The sequence below is a fragment of the Dipodomys merriami genome, unplaced genomic scaffold (genome assembly GCF_024711535.1).
Source record: "Dipodomys merriami isolate MVZ:Mamm:240054 unplaced genomic scaffold, mDipMer1.0.p SCAF_6, whole genome shotgun sequence".
NCBI classification, from domain to species: Eukaryota; Metazoa; Chordata; class Mammalia; order Rodentia; family Heteromyidae; genus Dipodomys; species Dipodomys merriami.
The window spans coordinates 14,438,241-14,461,369 of NW_027206179.1; the positions used below are offsets into that span (position 1 = coordinate 14,438,241).

A 23,129-nucleotide genomic window follows, 5' to 3' on the forward strand; every position below is an offset into this window, starting at 1 on the left:
GCCCGAAAAAATGTTTTCATGAAAAGTAAAGTTGTTAGAATAAAGTTGCCTAGATTCTAGACTATCAAGTAATAGTATCAATATAATGTGTTCTTGATATGAAGTCAAACGAACCAAGAAAACTTAGTTGAGGATGGAATGGAACCATGTCGATGGACAACTTTGGAAAATGATGTGAAACAATTCAGTGCAGAAAGGAGTTTGTTTAGCAAACTATGGGAAAGAAGGTAAGGACCAAATGATGAAGTTTCAGCAAATTGTGTGTACACTGTGCTACCTGGATCCAGCTGACTTTCTGAGGTTTATACACATGCAATTCCTTTCCCACTCTCTTCATCTCTTGGATATCTCTCACTGCACACTCAGTAGCAATGCAACCTCCCTGCTCAGTGTCTGTCAAGGCATCCCCAACCTGCACCCCACTATTCCACATCTACAACCCAGACACCTCAGGTGCAGGTACAGTGTCTGTCACCAACAAAGCATTCTGAGATCAGCCCTTTGCCAGTGAGGTAACTCGGAAATTCACCTTGAAGAGGATCATGAATAATAATTTGACAGTGATAAATACCTTCTAATCACACTTGTCTGAAAAGATTAGGATGGGTGAACATCCCAGTGATGATCATCTTACAATGGTATTGTTATAATAGGAACGCTAATGCTCGCTGAGAAGCGGTTTCTTTGATACACCAAATCTCCCTCCTAATCCAGGCTGATTTTCACGCTTTCGCCAATTTCTAGTTCTGTTTTATGACAGCAGGGGGAGGATGAGCCCACGCGCTTAAGGACACACCAGGCATCTCTGTCTGCAGCAGGAGTGGTGGCCACAGCTCCATCTCATCCTTGACCTCTCCACATGCCGAGCATGCTCTACCTCACAATCCTCAGAACACAGTGGGAAGCAGAGTGCCTCTTCCCCCAGACTGAGTAAGGACTTCAAGGCAGTGACAACAGAACGATAAACCAACTGCATACCCTGCTAGCACAAGCTGTGTGACTGAGCCACACACACACCCAAGAACCCAGCCTGGAATGCCTCTTACCCCAGCACCGTGCAGGGCTGTTTCCCCAGGAGCTGGTCCTCAGCTCCAAGCTCTTCAATCCTCTTGCTGCCCAGTTTACCTCAGATGCTCGGTTTGCTCTTTTCCTCCTCTGAACCCCTGGAACACAGAATAAACTCTGCTCATCTGGAAATGTCCAGAGAGGCTAATAATCCTGGGGAACACCGTGTCTCCTGGAAATGCCTGAATGTCTCTGGATGTGTGGAGTCTTCTAGAATCACTGAGAGGTCTTTCATCTTCCTGGTTTTGTTTCTAAGGTTCCCCTGTTGTTCTGTACCCCTCTGCTCTAGCCCAGGCTCTCCTTCTGCATTACAGAAGACTTGGGGACCCCAGAGACAGCCTTCCCTCCAATCTGAGCTCCATCCATCAGGAGAGCCAGCAACACAGGGCAAACGTACCCTCCAAGAGAGCCTCAAAACCTGGGCCCTCTGCTCATCCGCCCCTCTGCTCACCACAGGCGAGGCTGGCTCTATTCTGTGTTATTTCACCCCTGTTGCTCTATGACTAGAGTATCCCATTGTGCAGATACAGACAACGTGGGATGAAGAGCCCATTCCTGCCACGGGTGTTGATGCCGGAGAACCTTTAGAGGGAGGTGGTCTGACAAGTGGCAGCATGATCTCAAGGAGATTCAGGTAGTGTGTAGGACCCCAGCTAGCTCCTGCAAGAGTGAACTGTTACAGAGGAGTCAGTCCTTTCTCCTCTCTGGCTTCCAGTCCTGATTGGTGGTGTGATCTCTCCTCTGTCGAATACTGCCAGGACATCAGCAGAGGTTAGCTGGATGAGGGATGTGGGGAAGCATTTTTGGACTTCCAACTTCCCAAACTGCAAGGTTTGTACAAATCTAGCCTCCAGCACTTTGTGATAGCATCTGAGGAGCAACTGACAAAATAGCATTTTAAAGCTCAGGGTGGAGGGTATCTATAGTTAGGAATTTGAAAACCAACTATGGAAACCAAAAATACTAGAAGAAAGGATTCTGAAGGCTTTCACCATTAAGAAATGACAGAAAGAATAATAGAAACAAGTGCAATTAGGCAAAGCACATGTGATACGTATAGATAGGAAATCAGAGCAAAAACCCTTTGTACAACTGACACACGTTAAAAATGATGACTGTTGTAGAAGACAGGTGTGTTTACACTCATTTAAACTATCCATACTGTATACTGTACCACCATGTGATCCCCCCATTAATATGTATGAGTTATATATTCTCATGTATCAATTTTTAAAAAGTAAGTTTAATTTAACTGACAAAAAACAACTTCGCTGAAGAATAATTTACATGGATATAGATCTACCAAAAAATATGGAACTCAGTAGCTAGTCTTAAGGAATCAGGAAGCATTCATACAATGGTTGGACAGGACCAGCATTAAGCACATTTCCATTCCCACAGAGGATCTACCACATGCCCAGGGCTGCGCAAAGCTAGGGCCCCGTGTCATGAAGCAGGAGTCACTGCCCAGTCCGGAGCTTTCATGCCCGGTGGAAGGCAAGTCACAGAGCTGAGCAGCTCCAGGAACCACTGCATGTGCCAGCAAGACACCCAAAGGACAGACACGGTGAAGGGGCTGAGGAGCAGGAGTGAGGCACATGGAATTATAAGTCGTTTCTTTTCATCATTATTTGCTTAGTTCTTATTTGTTCAGGGTACTATGTTTTGGAATCAGGACTTTGTGGCATGTATGTATCAGTTTCAGTTCCTTCCAAGAATTTACCCTTGTTGATTTTTCCTTTTCCTGAGAGAAGCAAAGAAGAGTATGGTATTTTCACAATAAAAAAAAATGGGGAAAAAAAAGAACGGAAAAAAAGATCAAAAGCTAAGTACATATGACCATCTAAGATGATGGTAAGCGAAATGAACCCCAAGATAGGGACACAAGAGATTTTATCTTTGCTGCTGTTGTTTTAATGTACTTATAATGTACTATGTTATTTTTTGTTTCTTTTGTATGTTCTTCCCCCATGGTATGATCCCTGTCTTCATTGTATTTGATTCCAGTGCCCTGCATCTTGCATATACATTTTTCTAATTTGGGGAGGGGAAGGGAAACAACAAATTGCTGAAATAAGGATATAGGTTGACCGATTGTAACAATGAGATGTACAAGATACTATGTTGAAAACAAACTTTTCAAGTTTGTGAGGAGGTGGTGGAGTTGGGGTGGTGGGAAGGGAAGGGATGGTAGGGGAAAAATAAAGGAGGGGGTAACAATGCTCGATAGGAAATGTACTCAGTACCTTACTGATGTAACTATTACCACTATAATAAAAATATATTAAAAACAAAACAAAGCAAAAACAACAAAAGAAAACAATGTAGTTGTGGTGATACTAAGTCATGGAACCACCTCTGCTTAATCAGCCTCCTGTGGTGCCTGGACCTCACAGACAGTTTCAGGTTAGTCCAAGGAGCATCCCTCACAGAAACACCAGTTTTTGTGAGAACTGTTACTACAGCTCTCAAAATGTTAATTGCGGATAAAAGCAATCTCCTTTTCTATTGAATATAACATACACATATTATTTACAATACTCCAGCAATATGTACAAGGAAGCAGTAGAAATTAAAAGTCCATTGGTCTTTCTCAGTCTGAATAAATAAAAAATAAAATCTTTCCAGGTGCCTGTAGTTGTAATACTAGCTACTCAGAAGGCTGAGTATTGGTGTTCAAAGCCAGCCTGGGCAGGAAAGTCCAAGAGATTCTTTTTATTTTGGGGGGGGGGGTCTGGTCGTGGGGCCTGAACTCTGGGCCTGGGTGCTGTCCCTCAGCTCTTCAGCTCAAGGCTAGCGCTCTACCACTTGAGCCACAGCACCACTTCTGGCTTTTTTCTTTCTGCTTATGTGGTGCTGAGGAATTGAACCCAGGGCCTCAGGCATACAAGGCCTACCACTGAGCCACCTTCCCAGCCCTCCAAGAAATTCTTATCCCCAGTGGAAGTGGCGCTATGACTCAAAGTGGTAGAGCACTAGCCTTGAGTGAAAAGGCTCGGGAACAGTACTGAGGCCCTGAGTTCAAGCCCTGCAACTGACCAAAACACAAAAACAAAAAGATATACATGTTAAAAAGCAGACAAGACAACCAACCTTAAGGCTTGTGGAAACTTTAATTCCCCACATAGAAGGTTCCCTCTCCCCTCCTCCCCCGCACTTATAAGAGAAATATCTCACAGAAATCTGCACTTCAAATATGATGCTCGATGAATATGCACAGAGTTAAACACAACTGTATAACTGTGCTCCCGGCCTCCACGCACACTGCCTCCCACAGACAGCCTTAGAAAGACGGTGTAATTAGAGCTTCAGTATGAGGAGCACCAGGCTCTACCATGTGGGGGGCCCTCAAGGTAGGGTGCCCCACAAAGCTTCTCCCACTTGACAGTGTCGATGGCTAAATGGCCTTTTTCACACCCCAGGCGTTCTGAAACCCTGCAATTTTGCCTCTCTGGAAACCTGCAATTTTTCGTTTGTTTGTATTTACTGAGTAATTCTGGCAAAAGGGGGTGGAGCTCCAGCGCATCCTCAGCTGCCACCTTCTCCTCCTCCTGGCCAGGCTCCTGCCTTAGCGTCAAACCTCTGCCCCCAGTAGCAGAACAGTGTGAAAACACCACACACCCACCTCGGATCCGGAGGAAATACAGTCATGCCTGGCCGCCCATCCCTGCGGTCCTTTCCAGCTGCTTTCCTCTGACTCTACCCCTTCTAGAGTCTTTAACCTCCATCAGCTGGGTCTCAACCAGCTCCCTGCTCACTAACCACAGATCCCGTGCCCTGAGGGGTCTCCCAGCCAGCACCTGTTCCTCCCTTGATGAGGACTGTTTAGTATGCAGCAGCTACTGAGAATATGAAAGTGTGTGAGGCAGTCAGGCTGGCAGCGGTTCAGAGGCAGATAACCATTAGCCATAAGCCACGGTGACAGGAGCAGGAGAGGTGAGGAGCCTGTCTTCTCCTACCTAGATACAAAGGGTAATAATGTGCATTCTCCACCCACCCCGAGTGTCCCCTGGGCTCTCCGGCTCCCCAACACCTGCATACCCTCTCCAATCTGACCACTGGGAGCTTCTGCCCCTCCGAGCACTGCACTCAGCAGGAGCTTGGAATGCGTGCTCATGCCTGCTTTAGGCCTAATTTTTACTATGGTGTTAGATGCCCATAGGTGAAACGGTCACATTCATCAATTAATGGTAACACTCATCAATGAATGATCTCTCCCGTGTTTTTCCGTGCTTTGCGTCCACACCAGGCCCTCTCCTGGGTGCTGCAGACACAGAAGTTAGGAGATGACAGGCCTGGCATGTACCCACATCTACGATAAAGGAGGGGAAATGACATGCTTGCGAGCAGACACACGTGGCCTGGCCTTGAGGGCTCTGTGCTGGGGCAAGCCGGAGGGCTGCTGGGGGGTAATATTGGAGCAGATCTGCAGCGAGGGGTTGCCTGGACCAGGGAAATATCCAGAAGAATAAGTTTTACATGGAGCAAACAGCAAAAGACATGGAGCAGGACCCTAGGCCAAAGCCTTCAGGAAGAGTGAAGTGGCTGGAGTGGGCAGAGCGGGAGGCAGTGGTGCTTTCCACGTAGTCACAGGCAAGATGGAGAGGAGGAAGACTTTGAGCAGGGACAAAGGAAGTTCCTGAGCATTGTGCAATAGGTACTGAGACCAGGAAGGCCAAGTGGATGATGGGTGTCCAGGAAAGGGACCGTGAGAAACCACTGTACGGCAACTAATGGCTCTTGACTTTATTCCAAAGAGGAAAAAAAGCAGCTGATAATTTTCTGATTCACAAGGCAGAGATGTAAATGGTTCTTAAAAGTCAGATGCATTCTGTATGTGACAGAACACCTCCTTTTGCCCCTCCTGCCTATCTCTCCTTATCTCTCCTCCTTCACTCTCCATCTCTCTTTTTCAGTATCTCTCTCTGTCTCTGTTTCTCTCTTACACACACACACACTATACATACACAAACACACTATACACAGAATAATACTTTCCTGGAAATACCCTTTTCCTTCATTTTTCAACCAAAAATATTCCCATAACCTAATGTATTATATTTATCTATGCTCTCATTTATTTGTTTACTTAATGATTTCTTCACTTAATTCACATTTACATAAGCCAGACCCATAGCAAAGTAAAGTTTTATTCAAGAAAGAAGGACAACTTGGACAAGTCAAAGAAAGGGTGACTGTTTGCCTTGGGGCGATTGACACAATAATATTCTACCTGTGTCTCTAAAACTCTTTAACTGTAAAAGCATTTTCTTTAGGGCAGATATGCTAATTATAATTCTTGAAGGTTATTTACAAACTTCAGTGCAGAATTAATCATTGCAGTTCATGCTCTAAGCCTGCTAATTAGAAACAAGTAATGCTTCTGATCCTCATCTGTCAGATCAAATGCTGCAAGTGGGCATGGAGCCTTAGCGGGCTCTCTGTCTGGTGGGTGTCCTGCCCACTGGTAATGGTGGTGCCCTGGTCAGGGTTCTTACCAGGTGGAGGAGGGACCCTCCTGAGAAGCCCACAGCGTGTGGATCCGCACCTTCCTTCAGCAGCCGGAGCACTGCAAAACAAGAGAGAACATGGGGTTGAGGCCAGACTCTTCCATGTCCTGACCCCCAAGTGACAGCTTTTCATTAACCCCTAACACATACACAGGAAAGGGGTGGGAGCTGCCATCCGATCTTCCTCATGTCTTAACAGAGCAGTGTTTTCATGTTCCATCTGTTTCTTACCTTGTAAGGGACACTGGTTCAATGTGTCCTCTTTAGAACACACATTCATACATACATACACACACACACACACACACACACACACGCACACAGACACACACACACACACACACACACACAGAAAAAAGAAAATGAACATCATTAAATGGTCATTGAATTTTTGCCTTTCAACTCGTTAGTAACTACTGGTGTAGAAACAAAAAAAAATTACATTTCGCAATCTGTTTTTCCCCTGGAGCCTTAGGTTCTTGACAATTTTTCTATCATCCTCAGAAAGTGTGTGTGTGTGTGTGTGTTTGCACGTGTGCACCAATAGTGGAACATGAACTCAGGGTCCCTGAGGTTTTCTTGCTCAAGCTAGCACCTGTACCAATTAAGACACACCTCCACTTCCAGCTTTTTGCTGGTAAATTAGAGACAAGAGTCTGGAGTACTTTTGTGTTGGGCTGGTTTTGCACCACAAGTCTCAGAACTCAACCTCCTGAGCAGCTAGGATCTAGGTGTGAGCTACTAGCTCTTAGCATACAAGGAATTTCTGTACAAAGCTATATATATCACCTTGATGAGAATACATACCAATGACCAGAATATGCTCAGAGCTGACAGAAGACCTAGGTTTGAATGTTAAAAGTGAACTTATCAAGACACGTAATAGTCATAGTTTCATGACAACGCTGGCTCTTATGTTCACAGATATTCCATTTAACAATGAAGAAAAAGTTAAAGTGAAACAAAGAAAATCAAAAGTTCTAAATTGTGTTCCAGTTTTTAGGTCCAAGAAATACATGTTTTCCATGTGATTATCTACTTTGAATACCATGTTTTCATTTACTTTTCTTCTGTTAATTTGCTTGTGTCATCCTTCATTCCTCATTTTGGTAATTGAAGTTGTACTAGTTTTGTTTATTATTTTTAGAAACAACATTAATGTTAATTATTTTGAGAGCCACCTTTTGATTTCATTCATTTTGGTCTTGCTTTCCTCTATATTCCTCTTATTTTCACTCACTTTTGTTTACTCATTTTTTCTCTCTTTCAAATGAGTGGATAGGTTTTTCATTACAGATTCTTTTAAGATAGGTGTTTATAAAAGGATTTGGGATATAGATCTCTCTCTCTCTCTCTCTCTCTCTCTCTCTCTATATATATATATATATATATATACGTAGTGCAAGTGCCCAATTTCTATCCATTGTAAAAGATGACCATTCCAGTAGAGAATTTTGACAGCAGGAAAACTCAGAGATCAGATTCAGTGCCCCTCCAAGACCTTGTTTTATACTGCTTGTAATTACATTTGTTTGTGTCATTATTTTCTTGCACTGAAACTTGAAGATCTGCATTTTTTAGAATGCATGGCCCATTGAAATCTCTGCTCAGTCAGTTGTCATAGTGGTCTGCTTATGACTGAACTTATTTTCTCAAATGAGAACTGTTTCTCCCCAAGTTATTTCTATGTTAGCTCTGGGTAGTCCTTTAGTGCAGTGGTAGTTAGTTTGTGGTTCATATTTCCTCACTGTGAATACATTCATTCTGATTATACAAATACAGGTTAGACCCAGGCAAGAGGTCAGAGTTTTCAGAGTGCTTTTATGAGCACGCACACACACACCCAGCCTTCTGTACTTCAAGGGCTCCTCAGCCCTTCACGTAGGGCTCATGGGACTCCTGTCTACCATCTTCTTATCTGTGATGTGACTCGGCCGCATCTTGTGGATCACAGCCAGGATCACAGCTTGAGGCAGATGCAATGCTGAACATGCACTTCTGGACCCTTGTTTCTTTTTGTAAATGCCCCCAGAGAAAACATTTGCAGTGAACTTATTCTAAATCAGGTCAAACAAATCCAAGGTGTATGGGTAAGGAGTTTCCAGGGAACTTCCAGACAGATAAAACATGGCAATTCCCTGGGAGCAGCTCCACAGCTGCTCTCTCCCACCATGCCTCTGGGATTGCTGATGCTATCAGGACTGCCATGTTTGCATGGCTGCTGATTCTCTGGGCTGTGAAGGGGGAGACGCATGAGGAGAGGTGTGACCAGGAAGCTCAATTCTATTGCTGGGATTTGACCCTCTCTGATGGCTCAGTGCTCCTCAGATCACTGCCAACCTTGCTTTTAAATCCCCAGAATTCCTAAAAACAGTCCAGCTGATTCCACATTTCACACCGCCGGTGTTCAGGATACTTCCTGTGTCCTTTCTTTGCAGTCTCAATGGTGGTATCTCTCACACATTTTAAAGATGACAGAAAAGTTCCAAAGAATATTTACTACCCTTGGAGAATAGAAATGAATCACTTCACATTAGTTTGAATAATGATAATGATGACTGCTTTTTGCTAAATCTTAAAATGCCAAAGTTTTATTAGATAAAAAGATCACTTTAAAGTCTAATGTCATACTAACCCATGCTATAGAATCTCTAGTGTATTCTCTCTCTCTCTCTCTCTCTCTCTCTCTCTCTCTCTCTCTCTCTCTCTCTCTCTCTCTCTCTCTCTCTCTCTCTCTCTCAGAGAATTTCGTGGGAATTGGGAATGGCCTGCTTACTAAAACAAGTCCTTCTCCAACAACTCCTTAGATATTCCAGAACAGACTCAAAGTGACAGCTTTATAATGGCATATATTTAACCCCCTGCATCTTCAGTGCTTGCTGTGGGAATAGTAAAGCTGGGATATGTGCAATCTAAACACATGTTTTAGTCTTTCTTTTTTGTACATATGATCCACTGCCAAATGCTATTCCATATATTAAAAATGCTCTGTGGCCAAGTGGTAGAAAGTGCCTGAGATTCAAAAGAATTTACAAATAAACTACATGACATATAGAAGGGATCAGACTGTATTCTATTTACATATTTTGTTAGTAAATACAAAAATGGGCAACAATCACATACATATTTGTGAAAACAACTGAGTTCTACTTGAATTATGAATCTACACATAGACACGCACACATATTACCTTGGACATTTACTTTATGGTATATAGTCTCTATATAGTCTCTCCCATATACAATGTTTTAAATGAAAGGCAGAGGAGAGTATGTCTGCTAGCAATTCACTGGAGAAAGAAAAGAATACATTTCAATAATGACAGAGGCCGTTATTGTATTCTCTGACTCTCTACCCCTCATTTGTGAAACTGTGGCAATGCTGCAGCAGTATAGACAAAGATAAAGAACTATATATGGGCTCTGAGTAATTACCACTTAGTTATATTAGGGGTCATGGAGGCGTTAGATGAGGAAGAAAGTATCTTACAAAGGTGAGAGCCAGTGATGAAGCAGCTTTAGAAAGAAGCTTTGGTTACACTAGTCTCTGATTCCTTTGTGCCTTTGAAATGTGGCTTTCAGACTTTATCTGAAGAGTGCCTTTATAGATTCTAATTCACCCTCCAGTTTTATCATGTTTTACCTTTTATCTCAGTTGGTTCTGTGATGTGTTTACTTGGTCAGGTTTTAATTAATCAGAGCAGGTGTTTACTTATCCTGTGTTTTGTAGGGTTTGGGAAAGATCCACACAATTGCAAATTTTGTCAGCCCTCAGGAATAAGATTCAATCACAAAATGAATACTTGGGGCAACATTTCTGGAGACAGAACTCCAGTGTCGATTTTCACCTATCACTTTCTGTAATAACTACAGTAGACATCAACGCTCACCTGTTCAGTGAAGACCCCCCCTGCATAGCTCCTGTTATTACTCTCTGAACACTCACTGACACAAAGATACCTGCGAGAGATCACTCTACAGAGGTAGAAAGCAGGTAAAGAGAGAATAGAGTTAGAATGCTCACTCGAGGGTACAGGGCCTATCAAGTAGCAGATTTCCCACATGCTCCCTTGTTCCTATACTTTATATCCAGCCACACTGTGATTTTTTTCACCTTGATTCTGCGGGATTCCATTTTAAATTGTATGTCCTTTCTGAAGCCTGAGTTGGTTTATGAATCTGTAACAAAAACCTCTTGGCTCTGGCAGTTCAGCTGGAGTTTCGGAATAATCCCCACACACCCAGAAGAGTGTGGTGGTTAAAGAAGACATCATGAATACAGCTGAGAAACAGGTGCGGGCCAGTAACGCCCAAAGTGCCTGGTACTGCTCCTACATGGTACGGAAGGTATGAAGGAGCAGGGAGCTGTGGGTCTGGATGGTGTCAGCCCTGTGTCTGTTGCTCTTGAATAGTGATCCTCAGAGCTTGGCTAACCAAGACCTTGACTTTGCTCACTGGTCTGTGGCTTGACAAGAGCTCCTTTAAACAGTCCCCACGGAGGTTTCCTGAGGAATACCATCAGATAATGGACGGAGTAGTCACTCTGAATGCTTTCAGTCCCAGGTAGGCACCTGGGCTGAGAAGGCTCAGGAGCTGGAAAAGCTGGGGCCCCGAGAACTTCCTTAATGCCTAAGCTATGGTCTTCTCTAGTCACTCAGAGCTTAGAGAGAGAAAATGTCCCCATTTCTAATCAAGTCTCAAACGAAGATGGCATCTACTGGCTGCATTGCATTTTAGAAGAACACCACAATTGCTCATCTATGTTCACTGGGAGAGTTGTAAAGCCTGAATGGAAGAGGTAACCAAGACTTGGCTTAGCTCCAACTCCCTTAGAGGTGTTGGCCTTTGAAAGGTCGTTGTCTTTGATTGCTACAGTCAGAGAGCCACACAGATTGTTCTTGTCCTGCTTACATGGTACAGGGCTTCGTGAGCAAGAGGGGCTTCCTGGTACCTGGGAAGTGCCCAGGATAAGAAAGCAAATGATAAAAATGAATAAAAGCTGGGTGCCAGTGGCTCACACCTGTAATCCTAGCTACTCAGGAGGCTGAGATCTGAGGATCACAGTTCAAAGCCAGCCCAGGCAGGAAAGTCCGTGAGACTCTTATCTCCAATAAACCACTCAGAAAACTGGAAGTGGCACTGAAGAGCTCAGGGACAGCACCCAGGCCCAGAGTTCAAGCCCCATGACTGACAAAAAAAATGATAATAAAAGAAAGTGAATGTAGCTCCTCTTCTCTTTCTTCTTCTTCTTCTTCTTCTTCTTCTTCTTCTTCTTCTTCTTCTTCTTCTTCTTCTTCTTCTTCTTCTTCTCTCTCTCTCTCTCTCTCTCTCTCTCTCTCTCTCTCTCTCTCTCTCTCTCTCTCTCTCTCTCTTCTCTCTCTGTCTCTCTATCTCTCTCACACACACAAGGTGTGTGATGTACAGAGGGGTTACAGTTACATACGTAAGGTAGTGATACATTTCTTGTCAAACATTGTTACTTCCTCCCTTGTTTTTCTCCCTTATTGTATATTCTTTAAAAATCCACAGTAAAGTCTAAAAAATTGCCCTTTATAAGAGGGTAATTTTATTGAGCAAACTTCACCAGGTAACGTTGTTAAATAAATAACTAGTACAGTGGATATGGACTCCTACAGGCTTCAACTGAGAGTCAAGCAAGCCATGGGCTATTGCATTGAAACTAGTTATTTCCATTGAAACTTGTTATTTCCTATGTTCCTCTTTCAATCACTGCTTGTCTGTTCGCATCTTATTATATGAACAGTTTTCTTCTTATCCTCATATGCATGTTCCATTACACATTTCTAACTGTTGCTCCCAGAAACATTCATGTAGAGAGACATGGACCATGTGATATGAAAGCAAGGAGAATGCTCTTAGGAAACTGTCACCTCCAATGTCAACATGCACCAGAGGCCTCAACACCCAACCAAAACAAAGATCTCCCCATTCTACACAGGATTCTCATGGCCAAAGGAGGTACAGCAAAAGCTATGCACCGGTGAGCACTGTCTGGTCTTAGCACAGTAAAGCTACCCAACAGAGGCAGAGTCACCAGTACTTATAAATGCTGAATTGTGTGCTGAATGTGTGGCCTCCTTCTCAGTTTGTACATCATCACTTTTTAAAATCCAATACTGGGCTGGGAAGGTGGCTCAGTGGTAGAGCGTTTGCCTTGCATGCATGAGGCCCTGGGTTCGATTCCTCAGCACCACATAAGCAAAAAGAAAAAAAGCTGGGAGTGGCACTGTGGCGCAAGTGGTAGAGCACTAGCCTTGAGCTGAAGAGCTGAGGGACAGCACCCAGGCCCAGAGTTCAAGCCCCACGACCGGACCCTCCCCCCCCCCAAAAAAAACCCCAATACCATCTGAACAAACCAGTTTCTGTGGATGAATACCAAATACCTCATTCACTCTCAGAGGTGCTGAGGGTACTTTCATTTCATGAAAAAAAATCAAGGAAATATAAGGCATACAATGAAGAATAACATTCTCTCAAGTACAGGTACTAAAGAGAAATCTGAGAAGTCTGAATTAGTGTCAGTACATTGTTCATTTATTTTTGCATCATGACATTCTTAGTTTAAAAATTCAGGTGGGCCAGATTCCAGGCTCATGCCTATAATCCTAGCTACTCAGGAGGCTGAGATCTGAGGATCTTATTTTGAAAAATGTTCCTGTGAGACTCTTATCTCCAATTAACCACTCAAAACCCAGAAATGCTGGTGTGGGCTCAAAGTGGTAGAACACAAGCCTTGAGCAAAAGAGCTCAGGGACAGTGCTCAGGCCCTGAGTTCAAGACTCACCCCTACAACTGACAAAAAAAAATAATTCATGCGGGAGGACAAGAAGAGCAGTTGGGGAGAATAGATCCACTCACATTGTATGCAATTTGAAAAGACCATATAAAACCCACTTGGAAAATCTATAAGACAGTTTAGAAAGAGGAGAAGGGAGGTCAAGAAAGACTAATGAAGCATGTGAATAGGATCAAAGCACATTATGTGTACACGCGATAACATCTGAATGTAATCCATGCTTTCCACAATTAACTTGTGCTAATAAAGTTTTAAGAGTGGGACTTGTCTCCTGGGGTGACAAGGAGATCCCCACTCCACTCGGGGAGTCTGCTCATGTTTCCTACTTTCTTTCATAGCTTTCCTTTTACCTTCAAATACATGTACCCTGTTTACCTTCAAAAAATTAAGACTAATAAAAAATATTCAGTATTAAATGTCAAGCGAAGGCTGAAAGAGTCAGAGGCAAGGGTTCAATGTGCCGAGCTTGGGATGAAATGAAAGCGATGTCTTTTGCTCAACCTGGAGACCCTGGAAATCAACATGAAAGGGGCAGCGTCCTGTCTGAGGCCTTACTGGCTCCCTGTGCTCTGTTCAACGCCATCTCCTCAAAGTTCAGACCTGTGACAGTCTTAATGGATCAGCTCGCTCTCTAGGCCATTTCTGGTCATCAAAGATGTCACTAACAATTTGAGAGGATGGAGAATGTCACCTTGCTTCACACTCAAAAAGATTTGGCTGGAAATGACAGAGACTTTGAAAGTCACAGAAAGGACTGGATAACTATCTTCTGCATACTGTAGGACTGAAGTAAAAGCAAACCTTAATTTAAAAATAAACCGGAGACAAAAATTGAAGTCTCCAATTGTTTTTATGGTCAGGAAAATTATTTCCAGTATGAACCTTTGTCTCCCCTTCATTCCCCTCACATTTAAATACACATATACACTGACCTTTTCTGCACAACTCAGATTACAGTAGTTTTCAATGCTTCCTCCCATTATTTAAATACAGTAGGCACAACGCCAGCAGATCAATAATGCAATGATCCTTGCTCTGAGGAATGATCAAAGTAGAACTGAAGAACCTGCTTGCTTACTTTAGTTACATAAGCATCTATCCTATTCAAGTTACATGAAAGACCACTGCCAGGGTCTTGTCCATAAATATTAAAGGTTGGCTCTGACTTTGTCAAGTTATTACTTGTGATGTATAGAAAAATCCAATGCATTGCTATTTGAACACAGTGTGACATCTTCTGCAACCCATAAACTAACAGAGGTAAAATTGTCAAGTAATTAAATGCACAAGAAAATAAATTAAAAGATAGAGCTTGTCCTGTTTTTGTTTGTCAGTTGTGGGGCTTGAACTCTGGGCTTGGGTGCAGTCCCTGCACACTTTAGCTCAAGGCTAGCACTCTATCGCTTGAGCCACAGCACCACTTCTGGTTTTCTGGTGGTTAATTGGAGAGAAGAGTCTCATGGACTTTCATGCCCAGGATTGCTTTGAACTGTGATCCTCAGATCTCAGCCTCCTGAGTAGCTAGGATTACAGGTGTGAGCCACCAGCGACTGGCAACTTGTCCCATTTTATCTGGAAATACTTTTGCTTCTGGAACCAGTTAAATATTGGTTTTAATTATCTTTTAAAGCAGATTGATCTAATTTAAGGCCTTGGTGCCATCGATTTGGTGGTCATTCAGTGACCACTGGACACATCACCCAGGGAGATTCACCGAAGTCCTCAGTGAAGAAAAGAGCATTTGGGAAAGATCAGTAAGAAAATCTGACAGAATCATTCTCCCTCTCCCTAATATCAAACCAGCAGATGTTGCTACAAACTGATTTCCCCCAGAAAACCCTTATCCAATCTGATGCTATCCCTTGTTAAATATGGAGTCATGTTCTTAGATTATAAATTCTTTGTCACCCCAACAGTCAAAATATCATAATGATTACTTGAAATTTTAAAAATGTCTCCACTTCCATTACATCATTGCTTCAAATGTTTGTAGCTTTTGGATCCTGAGCTTTTGAGAAGTTTCACATTTTTCTAGACTAGAATCTTATATTGTCAAGTCATCAAAAATAGCCCTAGATTATAATCACTTAACCAGGCTTATGGAAAATGTATTTATATTAAAAATGTATCCAGGGTTTCTGTCCAGGTGATAAAATGTGGGTAAGCCCTAAACTAAGAAAGATAAAGGATGTTATTTTTATTAGCTCAAAAAGACTTACCAAATTTGAAGCTCAATACATTGGTAGCTATGGTGTAGACTACAGCTGACTGTTAAGATAGGCAGCTGGCCAAGAGATTAAGGGATTAAACAGTGTGTTGAAAGAAAACAGCCTCCCTACAGAATTACAGCATTAAGGGACAGATACACCAGAGAAGCAAAGAGATAAAGGGACAGAGGAATGCAAGACAGGTTAGCCAAGTGATTGAACATCAGATAGAAACACAGGGGAGCAGGGAGGGAGGAAGGAAATGATGCTGTACCCACAGGTCCAGCCAGAGAAGTGTGTGTATGTGTGTGTGTGTGTGTGTGTGTGTGTGTGTGTGTGTGTGTGTGTGTGTGTTAGAGAGACAGACAGACAGACAGACAGGCATCTAGCACTTGTGATGATATGAGCTTCTCCATTTTACTGATTACAATCAGTAATCTTGATGATTGGAACAATCCACTCAAGCAGTTTAATTAGAAAATTAGTGTGATTGTACAGAATAAACATTAGAGAATATATGAACAAAGACTCATGTAGAAAAGAGAACATAATATTTGTTGATAAGGATTTACCAACTGGTTCTATACATTTTAGAGAGTAAGGAGATCCTTAGCATACATGTTTAATATTTTTGTCTTCACTAATTGCCTCATATCTTCAAAACTTTTTTAATATTTTAGAACAGTTTAAAATTCTCTTTTTCAATCCTAAGGAAGAAAGTTTAATCTCCATTTCTGCTGAGCTGCTCCCGGAGTGTGAGAACACAGTACCAGCAGGGGCTGCAACCTCTTCTCGGCCTCCCCAGCAGAGAGAGGGCTGGCCATGCCTGGCCGGGCTCCCACTCACTGTCACTGGAGTGTGACAAGCACATGCTATGCACACGAACTATAAAAGTATTTGCCATAGCGCATCAGAGGCCTAATAAAACTGTCAACGCAATTCCTGAGAACAAGCACATGAATCAAGGAAAACATGGCAATGTCGAATCGCTCCGGGGCACTTTTATCGACTACCAACAGGAAAATAAGAAGAAGGATCGAGAAGAGATTCTTGGTTCCAGAAGCTTTATTTGTGAGAGGGACGCAACAAAGGTGAAGGAGTAGGAGAAAGCATTTGGAGTGGAGCCCGTTTGATGCTGAAAGCTGTGGAGACAATAACAGATGTATTTAAAGAGAAACAGGAGAAACCAGAGCAGAAAGCCTGTGTCAAAGTGAACTTAGAGATCAGGAAAAATGGAATGAGATTAATCTGTAGACGTCTTGGAACTGAGAGACTGTGACCAGAATCTCTGTCCTGTTTGTAAAAGACAGTTTTCCGACAATGAGAATGGTGGGCTAAGAAGAAACGTGTGTACATGCTTTGTGGATAGAAGGGACATCACAGCAGAGTGCCAGGTACAAGAGAATCTCGGCACTCAAGTGCAATCACAGCTGCTCTGCACAGATCAGTCTGGAAATGCTCCCTGGTCATAAATGCACTCAGGTTGAATAGAAACATCACTGCACATTACTTAAAGATAATAAAAATATATGGAAAAAAGGAATTCACAGGAATTCATTTATCATAGCCTTTATGCAAAAGAACAGAAAACCAAAAATAAAGTTAGATTACAGAATAACTAATCAATACTGCTTCTATATCTACCAGCGTTGGTACAAGTGCATCTAGTTGAACAGCCCCTCTGTCTGTCATTGAGGCTGACCTTCATTGGAAGTGTTTGAGAAGATCTGGTGGCAAGCCCTGGACTTTCTAAGATGAGCAATGAGAGTTTTAAGCAGTATTAGAAAAAAATTCCAAATCTAAGTTTTTCTGAAACATGACAGAGCTAGACCTCACAAATAGTTGATGTAAATACTTGGGTACACACAAAGTGCATCACATTAAGTGGTTGAAGTGTCAGTTCTCACTGAAGTCTCCCTGTCTCTATATCCCACTAGGTTCCCAGCAAATGAAGCAACTGAAATCGCTGGTTGTGGTGATATTTTTGTAATCCAAGTAGGTATTGTGTGAGCTTTCTGGCTTTAATTTCTTCGCTCCTATTGTGACTGCATCATTCACATTTCATAAACTCTGTCTATGTGAATTCACTCAGTGATAAGAAATGGCACTTAATTAAAAGGCTAGAAGATAGATGATTTGTCTGAGTTCAGTACAGCAGTACAGGTAAGTTCTGATGATGAAAGTTAATTGAATTCTTACCAGAAATGATCATTGGAAAGATAATGTCTATGATTCACTTAGAAATTTTATTGGTTTTTAAAATAAAAGATTCAGTTTAGCTACAATACAATAATAGAGTATTGTGATAAATGTTTGACTTCTTTAAAAATTATTAATTTCATAAATGGGCATAATTTTAATATGAATGTACTAGCATGACTAAATTTATAATCATTTAGCATCATTACATTATTTAAAATTTTATTTAAATAATTATTTAAATTATTTTTGAAGGTTTTTTTTTAAGTGTTAAAGGTACTGGTATAGCCAGGCACCTGTGGATCACCCCTAGTTACTCAGGGGTCTCAGCCTCTTGAGAATCATGGCTTAAACAGAAAAGTCCACAAAGACTCTATCTGCAGCTAACCAACAAAAAGCCAGGGAATAGGTATGCCTCGAGCTATAAGGAATGGAGTCTAGCAAGTACCAAACCCTGAGTACAAGCCATGGTACTGACAAAAAAAAATATTTTAACTCAAAGCACCATTTTTTACTGGTTTGTAGGCTTAAAATCACTATGCAGTAAAAAAAAAAATTCCAATGTAACTCCAATTGTCGCATCAATAATACATGCTCTTAAAACTTATAACCCCCTAGCACCAGTGGCTCAAGCCTTTCATTCTAGTTACCCGGGAGGCTGAAATCTGGAGATCATGGTTCAAAGTCAGCCTGGGTAAAGAGGTCTATGAAGCTCTTATCGAAGAGCCAGAATAGAGCTGTGGCTCAAAGTGATAGAGTGCGAGACTTGAGCACAAAAGCTCAGAAACAGCGCTCAAGCCCTGAGTTCAAGCCCGAAGACTGGCATAAAACAAAACAAAACAACAACAAAGTATAATCCTCAAGTTCTATGATAATCACAGTATTTTGAGATAATGTTTCATCGTGTCTTTTGTCTTTATTATACTTTTTTCTTTATTGAGATTAAGTGATTACATAAATTTCACAGATTTCACAGTATGGTGGGCTAGTGATATCTAGCTAAAGTCACAAACACATCTTAACCCTCACGAGGTGCTTTGCCATTATCATGGTCTATAAAGCTTATGAATGCTACAGACTTTGACACTCAGATATTTTTTCCACATTGGGTGATATGTACACTTCTTTCCTTTTGCTTAGTGTCAGCTGTTCCCCCTTTCCTTCTCCCTCCCATCGCTGCCCTTGAGTTGCTTCGTACACTTTCATCAATGTCCAGTGCAGCTGATGGGCCCTTGTGCTGTATTTTTTTCACCAGTTTCCTCTGATTCTGTGCCTTCTTCCTAGCTTCCCTCAGACTTGCACACCTATGTACCATATGTGAGATCAAGAACATGGAACCATCTAAAAACGATGCGACAAATTAAGAAGAGGTCCTTTGTTTCTTGAGTCCTGTTTATTTTGTCATATGTCTTTGCATTTTGAATTTAACGTTCGCAGATCAGGGAGACCATGTGCCGTTTGTCTCTCTGTACTTGGCTTGTTTCTGTCAACATGATTTGTTCTAGTTCCATGTCTTTCTTTTAATATTTATGAGCTAATAAGTCAAAAGGTAAGATATGCCTACGTGATCCTTCTATAGTTTATTAATAAGAAAAGTACTATTAGTATTTATCTGATTTCAAATCTTGACAAGGTTATAAGCAACTACTATTTCCATTTAACTTCAAAGCTCAGCATGCTAAGTTGAGTCTGACGATGAAAGTAAGTTACCTTAACGCCCAGTGCAAGATTATCATTCAAGCACTGATGAGTCTGTGATGTATGATCTCTGCAAGAGGATACTTTCCTGAAGCTCTTTAATAACATTATTCTGTTGTTCTCTGCTCCCATGCAGTGCTTCCCTGCATGCATTTGAGGAGAAAGGCACTGGGCCTCCGTAGGAATCTGTGGCCTGCTTACTCAATCCTGGCTGCACACTGACAATGACTTTCTACCTGTTAAAGCCCACAGGAGACTTGAACCTGCAGTCCCCAGGAACTGCGGAGAAGCACCATTTCAGCCCCCTTCCAGGCTCAGACGTGTCATCTTCTCTGTATAAATAATATCAGGATAAACATCTGGAGAATTGTGAAAGATCAGGGAATGGCACCGCGCGTGCAATCATAAAACGATTGGCATGGGATTTGCATGTGGTACCTGGGGAGCGCCGATTTCACATTCATATTATCTGAGATGCGGGGGATGGTTGTGACGGGGCTGCGAGCTTAGTTAATATTCTCTGCGTACTCACCGCCTCCCCAGCATGTGTGAGATTGCTGAGTTCTCCCCCTCTGTAATTTCCTGGTCTTTCCTTACACAGCAGAGCCCACTCTGAGCAGACATGAATCAGCAGGCCAAGAACAAACGGCAAGATGATGTCCTTCAGGGCAAAGGCTGCAGCCACTCAGCTTGTGGGTCTCTGCTGGCATCTTCTCCCTTCCTTTGTACTGTTCTCACCAGTCCCTGGTCTGTGCACTTTGTCCCAGAGCTTCCCTATGACTAAACACACCCCAAGCACCCTTCCCCACCCCACCCCCCCACCCCGTTCTTCCCCAGCTCCTGGGCTACAGGAAGGACTTGGTGTCTCTCACAGTGGGCCGTATCTCTTCATGTCTGCCTCCACTGCACATGCCACCTTTCCTCTGTGTGTCTCTGTGTCTCAAGCTCCCTGCCTCCTCTGAGGAATCTGAGGACCCAGCCCAAGACCCTGCTTCTGAGCCCATTATCCTGCATGTACTCTAGTTTCTAGTTTTCTAGGCTCATGTTTACTTGTTGCTAGGTGGTCATGAACTTTTGAGGGACCTTTTAGCCCACTACTCTGCATGGTAGGGTGATTAATAGGATTAAATGAAGCCACACACACACACACACACACACACACACACACACACACACACACACACACACAGAGTCTAAGTGGATTATGGTCACTGTGTCAGAACAGAAAGGAATCAACAACGCAAATGGGTCAGCATTACTTAGTAATTCAAATTTTCTCCCTTTAATCCATTTCCCAAGGTACCACCCAATTCTTGCTTCTCATTACCTTGGGGAGTTACATTAATTCTTCTTAATTATAAATTTATAACATAAATTTATAATAATTTACAACACGAATGGCTGCATCATTCCTTGGGCTATTCTTTATTCCTACATATTTAGATCTTCAGTCAGTCAGGTGAAATCAGATAGCAGCCAAGGTGCTTAGCCTCTCTTGATGGCTCCAGTTGTATCCCTAAATTCCTATCCAAGTCACAGCCAACATGTAATGGCAGCTACCACTTATGAGGCAGTGATTCCTGGCAAAGTCTTTGCAGGTAGCATCTACCTAATCCCCGGAGCTTCTTAGGAACAGGTACAGCTGTGTGTGCTATCTGCAGGAAGGAAGAGAAAACACAGACTACTGTTCTGGGACAATAAAACACAGTTCCTAAGCTCTAGAAAATGGGAGTCAACCCCTCCACAAACTCAGCACCCCAATGACAACCCTCGAATGGCAGTCACCAATGCTCTCCGACGTGAAGCTGTCCTACTCCTGCTTGGTTGCTGTTTCCTTCCACCAAACTAGCCAGTTCCAAGACAGCAGACTTGGAGATTCCTCTCATTGTTGCCTCACCACAGTGAATCTACCCACATGGAACTTTTTTTTTCCATGGGCAGAGTATCTTTCCATTTAAGTTATAAATGCTGATAAAACACATTTCTTTCAATCATCCTCACAGGACCATTGAAATGATAAGTATTTCTCAGGAATGTGAACATGGCGGTGGTGAAATATTAATCCATGCATTGACTTCGCCTAGATTTGTTCCAAATTTAAATGGACTTAATTTCCAAACGTTTCATGATTTTTGCATTGTATGGTTAGGTCGCTTCAATTATGCAGCAGCTGCTGCCTATTCATGGGAGCATCATCGTCCAATGGACAGTCTATGAGATCCCTCCCAGAATGCCTGCATTCAGCACAGCCGTGAGTGTTCATATTTGGATATTCAGCTCTGAATTTTACAAAATGAAAGTTCTCCAGGGCCTCTACCATTTGGAAGTCATTCTTTGCCTTCTTTGTAGTGGTCTTGGCAGATCTCTTCCCCAGCTCCCTCTTCCTGCGCCACGTTAGAGGAAAGCCTGGGCACACAGGTGTTGCTGTGTTCCCTGAGGTGAATACCTAGTCAGTTAGCAAGATGGAGTGGTGTTGGGGCAAATGCCCCCTCCCCCCAAGCTGTGCCTGAGTGGGCTGCTTTCCCTAGACAGCAGCTATGGAGATTTCTTTTGACTGGGAGTTGTTCTTTCCCTTTGCCTCCTCCTCAAAGAAAGACTGGTGCTTTACACTTGCTTCAAAACTCAAAGTATCTAATGTAGGAGATGCTCTTATTAAGTCCAACTCTTTGGGAAAAGTCTATATTTATTCCAGGTCAGACACACACTCTTATTTCTGAGCATTAGAACTACTTATTCTTGCAGCACACTTTGCATACATCACAATTGCTCTCCTAGACACTCACAGGTCCCTCCAAATGGCGACCTTCTCAGTGGACCGGAGGAGGTAGCACTGCCCAGCTGTCAATTTCTGTCAGGACCTGCTTCAATCCACTTACCCACGTCATCCTTCAACTGACAACTGGTACATCATTTACAGGAAGGTCGAGGAGAGAGGAAGAAGCTTCATTTAGCTTGAACCATCACCACGCTATGCAAACAGCACCAGCCCAGCAGCCCATCTTCCTAGAGATGGCCGTAGAGAGCTGCTTCTCGTAATACATGTCAGAGATCTCCTCATGTCTGCCATCTCCACCCGGCCCTACTCCATCACCATGCTGCCTCTGACTCCACACATGCTGCTCCACTACCAGAAACCAAAGTCATGTAGTAACCAAATGGTAAGCCGTGAAGATTTACATTTAAGCTTCTCAATAAGGAAGCTTAGCAACAGGCTTATGAATAATTAGTTCATCCAATATATTGTGAATGGCTACATATCCTGGGTAGTTTTTGGAAGATAATAGAGGATCTACAAACAGTTGCTAGTTCCTGCAAAATGTTCAAAGAAGGTCAGAGCCTTCAAACCCTTTCAGATTAATACCTGGTTAACACAAAATGACTTCAGTATTTCTAGTCTAAGTTGACCAGAAGTGATATTAACTAACTGAACACCAAGGAGAAAATGAGGGTATGGTGAGAAGATGAAGAAAGATGGTCATCGTTGAACCTGACAGGTTAGAAGGGGAAAGGTAACAGGACAGGAAGGAGGCTTTGGCCAGGTGCTCAAGGAGGTATTTCAGCTGTGAAGTATAATGCTTTGCTGATGGTTCTGCAGATCAGCTTGACAGACAGTCATCTGAGTACAAACACTGAC

General features: G+C 42.6%; 1 protein-coding gene across 1 annotated transcript in view; it reads right to left on the minus strand.

The window, feature by feature from the left end:
* Myo16 (myosin XVI) overlaps positions 1-23,129 on the minus strand; it is a 368,989-nt gene that overhangs the window by 245,758 nt on the left and 100,102 nt on the right. Inside the window, exon 3 of the mRNA XM_070003305.1 lies at positions 6,564-6,634. Within this exon, the coding sequence (XP_069859406.1) occupies positions 6,564-6,634 (71 nt within the window). The remainder of the gene's footprint in view (positions 1-6,563; positions 6,635-23,129) is intronic.